The sequence below is a fragment of the Chiloscyllium punctatum genome, chromosome 31 (assembly GCF_047496795.1).
Source record: "Chiloscyllium punctatum isolate Juve2018m chromosome 31, sChiPun1.3, whole genome shotgun sequence".
In the NCBI taxonomy this organism is placed as follows: Eukaryota; Metazoa; Chordata; class Chondrichthyes; order Orectolobiformes; family Hemiscylliidae; genus Chiloscyllium; species Chiloscyllium punctatum.
Genome location: NC_092769.1, coordinates 66303412 through 66309411, shown reverse-complemented (window position 1 = coordinate 66309411; position 6000 = coordinate 66303412). Strand labels below are relative to the sequence as shown.

The following is a 6000-nucleotide window of genomic DNA, read 5'->3' as shown; positions in this document are numbered from 1 at the left end:
TCTCATCCTCTCTCTGTACTCACCCCACAAAGGTCTGCCAGCTAGATAACAGCACGCGGCCTTTACTTCAAAGAGAATGGAGTGTAAAATTTTGCCAAGACCATCATGTTTTAGGCCCTGAAGATGGGCTGATGCCCGAAATGTCGATTCTCCTGCTCCTTGGATGCTGCCTGACCTGCTGCGCTTTTCCAGCAACACACTTTCAGCCCTGAAAGATATCTTGGCATTGGTGGCAGACCAGACGCGAGGTTGATACCAGGGTGGGGAGTGACTTGTCTCATGACGAGACGTTAAGTAGATTGGGCTTCAATGCTCATTGGAGTTTATTAAGAATGAGGCAACATTATTGAAAGAAATGAATGGTTCTTAAGGGAAATGACAGGTTAGGTACAGAAAGGTTGATTCTCCCCTTGAGGGAGAGTCTGGGACCAGAGGGTATCATCTCAAAATAAGGGCTTGTAAGACAGATGAGGAACTTCTACCCTCAGAGGGTTAATTCTTTACCCAGAGGGTTGTCGAGGCTGAGTTGTTAAGGCCGAGGTAGACAGGTTTTTAATCAGAAAGGGGCATCAAAGGTGATTTGAGGACATTCAGATTAACCACAATCCTCATTGATGGGCTGAATGGCCTCCCTTTGCTCCTGTTATGGCCTAATGCCCAGCTGAGGTTTCCCAGCAGTTTTATCCCTGCAGCACTCCCTGAGTGAGTTGTTGGGGGGGTGGAGGATCTGGTTTAATCGCTGAGTCTGTGTTCAGAAGCTTCCCCCCCCACTCCCGCGAGTAACACTGACTGCTCCCAGTGTCTGAGACAATGGTCTTGAAAGGAACCGCGCCAGTACACCACAACTGAGTGACACACACACACACACACACACTAAACTTCAAAGCAGAAACAGAAACCAGCTCCTGTCAAAATCCATGCCCACAGCCTCTCAATGATCGGAGGCGTTCCAATTGGACACTGATCGAGGGAGGTTCAAGGAGAAAGGGGGATGGCTTGTGTCTATCACCAATATTAAGCCAGGAACAAAATTTCCCGAAATCTTCTCCAGAGAGAGACAGAGATATTGGCAGAGGCAACAAGAGCAGAGGTGAGAACCGTTTATAGCATATTCATTGTATATCTACACTCCAGCTGTATTCTCTCTCTGTCTCACTCTCTCTCTCACTCACTCTCTCTGTCCTGGGCTTTATTCTTCTTTCTCTCTCTCTCTCAGCCTGGTGTTTATTCTCTCTCTCTATCTTGGGGTTTATTCTCTCTCTCTCTCTCTCTCTCTCTCTCTCTCTGTTTCTCTCCTTAGCCTGGTGTTTATTCTCTCTCTCTCTCTCTCTCTCTCTCTATGTTGGGGTTTATTTTCTCTCTCTCTCTCTCTATGTTGGGGTTTATTTTCTTTATCTCTCTCTCTCTCTTTTTATATATCTATTCCACTCTCTATCCTGGTATTTATTCCCTCCCTCTTTGATCCTGGGTTTATTCTCTCTCTCTCTCTCTCTCTATCTCTCTCTATCCTAGTATTTATTCTCTCTCTCTCTCTCTATCCTGGGGTCGGTTGGTCTGTCTGTCTGTCCTGGAGTTTAATCTCTCTCTCTCTCTCTGATTCAGTCCTGGAATACCCGCTGTCTCTGAGATGATGCCCACCATTGTCGTGGTTCTGCTGTTGGCCTCAGGAGCTCTCAGTCTGGATCCCACAGACCCTGAACCAGGCTGTCACCTTTACCGTGAGTGAGGGAGAGGGAGGAGAGGGAAAGTGGGAGAGAGAGGGAGGGAGGGAGGGACAGGGGGAGGACTATAGGGAGAGAGGGAGGGAGGGACAGGGGGAGGACTATAGGGAGAGAGGGAGGGAGGGACGGGGGAGGACTATAGGGAGAGAGGGAGGGAGGGACGGGGGAGGACTATAGGGAGAGGAGGGAGGGAGGGACGGGGGAGGACTATAGGGAGAGGAGGGAGAGGGATGGGGGAGGGAGGAACAGCGAAGGACTATTGGGAGAGAGGGAGGGAGGGAGGGACAGGGGTAGGACTATAGGGAGAGAGGGAGGGAGGGACAGGGGGAGGACTATAGGGAGAGAGGGAGGGAGGGACAGAGAGGACTATAGGGAGGGGGAGGGAGATGTGATGGAGTGAGGGAGAGGGAGAAAGGTAGTGGGATAGATGAAGTGGGAGAGAAGAGATAGTAAGAGAAGGTCAGGGAGAGAGTGATTGATATAGGGTATGAGAGGGAGAGAATGAATGAGAGGAAACGAGAGTGAGAGGAAAGAAGTGTAACAGAGGAGAGAGAGAGAGGGAGTAACAGTGAAAAAGAGAAGGAGGAGCCAGGGAAATGGAAAAAGAGAGATGGACAGTGAGAGAGAGAGAGGAAAGTGAGGGAGTGTGGGAGAGGGAGAAAGGCAGTGGAAGTGAGGGAGTGAGAGAGAAAGTCAGGAAGAGAGAGAAAGGGATAGGGAGGTAAACAGGGTATCGGAGAGGGAGAGAGGGAGTGAATGGGTGAGAGAAATAAATGGACAGGTGGTGAGAGAGAAAGAGAAATGGAGAGAGACAAAGGGACAAGGAGAGGTAATGAGGAAAGCAGGAGTGAGGGAGAGGGAGTGTGGGAGTCAGAATGAGGGGGTAGAGAGAGGGAGTGTGTGTGGCAGACAGAGAGAATTAATTGTTGGTATGTGGGTGGAGCAGTGAGGGAGGAGTGGACAGACCAAGGAGGGAGGAGAGAAAGAGATGGAGGCAGAGTGAGTGAATGAGGGAGGGAGGGAAGGTTTGAGGGAGAGGCACTGGGAGTGGGAGATTGGAGGTAGTGAGGGTGTTTCGATGAGAGGGCAGTATTTCTGTTAGTGAGCAGAGAGCACTTTGGGAACTGTACCCTCTCTCTGCATGAAGTTCTCCCTCTGCCTGAACCTCTCCTTCTCCCTCTCGGCCTGAATCTCTCCTCTCCCTCTCTCTCTCTCTCTCTCTCTCTCTCCCCCTCTCCCTCTCTGCCTGAATCTCTCTCTCTCTCTCTCTCTCTCTCTCCGCTCTCTCTCTCTCCCCCTCTCCCTCTCCCTCTCTGCCTGAATCTCTCTCTCTCTCTCTCTCTCCCCCTCTCCCTGAATCTCTCTCTCTCTCTCTCCCCGCTCTCTCTCTCTCTCTCTCTCTCTCTCTCTCTCTCCCCCCCTCTCCCTCTCTCTCCCCCTCTCCCTCTCTGCCTGAATCTCTCTCTCTCCGCTCTCTCTCTCTCCCCCTCCCTCTCTGCCTGAATCTCTCTCTCTCTCTCTCTCTCCCCCTCTCTGCCTGAATCTCTTCTTTCTTTCTCTCTCTCTCTCTCTCTCTCTCTCTCGGCCTGAATCTCTCCCCTCTTTACCTCTTCTGCAGCTTTCAACGTCACCATAAAGAGTGACCGACAGGGGACCTGCCTGGGATCCCAATTGATCCATGCCTGTGTGGGTTACTGTGAATCCAGTGCGTTTCCCTCCAAATTCTCCGTGTTGCTGGCCAGTGAGTTCAAACACAACATCACCTCGGTATCACAGTGCTGCACCATCAGCAAGATGCTCAAGGTCAGTGCATTAACACACTCTTCCAATCTCACCGTACCCTTCTCCTTCCTCTGTGACCTGTGATCTCTTACCCTCTCAATTTCTCTCTCTCCCTCTCCAGTGTGGTCTCACTTTCTCATTCCCTTCCTCCATATCCCTCTTCAGCCCACTCTCTCTCTTTCTCTCCATTCCGCATATCAGTCAATCGTTCTTTTGCTAGCTTCAGTGGTGCCTCACTCTCGTTTTCTCTCTCCTTCCCGTTCTCGAACCGTACCTCTCCCTCCATCTCTTTCTGTATCTTTCTATCTCTCATTTGTTATAAAGCAGAGATTGACACACCTCTCCCTCCCCCCTCCCCCCCACCTGAGAAATAAGACTGAAACACCTAGAGCAGCACCTCACCCTTTAATCTATCCGAGTGGTGTGATCTGCTTTTCAGCAACTTCTGGTGGTTAAAGAAAATAAATCCCTGGCACTTGCTTTAAAATCAACAAGTAATTTATTTATCAAACAGTGAACAAACTAACTAAACTATTAACAAAGCAAATAAGTCCCTTCTAACTACTAACAATTCCAGAATAAAGCAGGATTCCAGTGGTGTGCTGTTCCAATAAATAGGAGTCCCACTTGTATACGGGAAGACGAGAATTTAGTCTCTCAAAATTGCAGCCAGATTATGCGTTTTCTGGAATGTTGTTGTGCCTTCTTCCAACAGGGATGCATTTTTTTATTTCTGTAGTTGGGAATGTTGTTATTTTGATGGAGCTTTCTCTAATTAATGGATGACTGTCAGATCCAATTTCTCTCAAGAGAGATGAGAGTCATTCGCTTCAGTGGTTGACAGCCTGCGCTGTCTGTATGTCCCCTTCTTTTAGACCCTTGATGACCTATAAATATTTCTTACATAGGATTGGTTCTCTGTTGTCAAACCCATCCGATATAAATTTAACAGGGCTTTTTGGTAGCTAAGTAGCTGGTTCAAATTGATTGGCTAAACTCAAAAGTACATTGTCTTGGTAAAAACTGATGCTTGGCCTCTAATTGTACGGGCCTTTCAATACAAACATTTCAGTTTGGGCTCTCTGTGTACTGGCAAATGTTCACGCTGCTGTTCACAGGCATCCATTTTAATCTCTAAGCACAGAAAAAAAAGCACCATCTTTCAAAGGGACCACGCAATGTTTCCCCCCCGCACCCCCACCCCCAATCTCCGTGTATTTTACAATTTTGCAAACACCCAAATTCTAACTTCCTGCCTCCCAATCTACAGTAACTCTACCCAACTTTACAACATACTCCCTCCCTCCCATATCTATATCTCTGTCCACATGCACCTCTCTTTTCTTTCTCATTCTCTCCCTCTCTCCTCTGTACCCCTCTGTCCACATGTCACACTCTTTCCCTTCTCCCTTGGTGCCTCTCTTCTCTCTTCCCTCCGGATATCCGTCTCTCAATCAGCTCCTTCTGTGTTTTCTGCCTTGTTCCACTGCTCTTTATCTTTCACTCACCATGAGTCTCCCTTGTTCTCTCTATCAATCTAACCTTCTCCCACACCTCATGTCTCCCTCCATCTAACCCTGTCCCTATTCCCCCCCCTCTCTCCCCTGTGTCTCTCCCTCTATCTAACCCTGTCCCTCCCGCTCTCTCCCGTGTCTCTCCCTCTATCTGACACAGGGGAGAGAGAGGAAGGAACTGGATCTCTCCCTCTGTCTGACCCTGTCCCTCCCCCTCACTCTCTCCCCTGCGTCTCTCCCTCTATCTAACCCTGTCCCTCCCCCTCTCTCCCCCCACCGTGTCTCTCCCTCTATATTACTCTGTCCCTTTCCCCCCTCTCCCCTGTGTCACTCCCTCTATCTGACCCTGTTCCTACCCCCCCCCATGTCTCTCCCTCTATCTAACCCCGTCTCTCCCCCTCTCTATCCCCTGTGTCTCTCCCTCTATTTAACACTGTCCCTCCCCCTCTCTATCCCCTGTGTCTCTCCCTCTATCTAACCCTGTCCTCCCCTCTCTCTCCCTCGATCGAACCCTGTCCCTCCCCCTCTCTCTCCCGTGTCTGTCCCTCTATTTAACCCTGTCCCACACCCTCTCTCTCCCCTGTGTCTCTCCCTCTATTTAACCCTGCCCCTATCCCCCCCTCTCCCCTGTGTCTCTCCCTTGATCTAACCCTGTCCCTCCCCCTCTCTTCCCCGTACCTATCCCCCTCTCTCCCCTGTACCTCTCCCTCTATCTAATCCTGTCCCTAACGCCCCTCTCTCCCCTGTATCTCCCCCTCGATCTAACCCTATCCCTATCCCCTCTCCCCTGTGTCTCTCCCTCTATCTGACCCTGTCCCTCCCGCTCTCTCTCCCCTGTATCTCTCCCTCTACCTAACCCTGTCCCTTCCCCTTTCTCTCCGCTGTATCCCTCCCCCTTTCTCTCCCCTGTATCTCTCCCTCTGTCTAACCCTGTCCCACCCTTCTCTCCCCTGTATCTCTCCCTCTATCTAACCCTGTCCCTC

At 50.2% G+C, this 6000-nt stretch overlaps 1 protein-coding gene across 1 annotated transcript in view; it reads left to right on the top strand.

Moving 5' to 3' along the window:
- Window positions 1–999: 999 nt before the first annotated feature.
- gpha2 (glycoprotein hormone subunit alpha 2) overlaps window positions 1000–6000 on the top strand; it is a 38880-nt gene continuing 33879 nt past the window's right edge. The window contains exons 1-3 of the mRNA XM_072550774.1: window positions 1000–1090; window positions 1603–1718; window positions 3340–3524. Coding sequence (XP_072406875.1) covers window positions 1628–1718; window positions 3340–3524 — 276 coding nt within the window. The 5' untranslated portion in view covers window positions 1000–1090; window positions 1603–1627. The remainder of the gene's footprint in view (window positions 1091–1602; window positions 1719–3339; window positions 3525–6000) is intronic.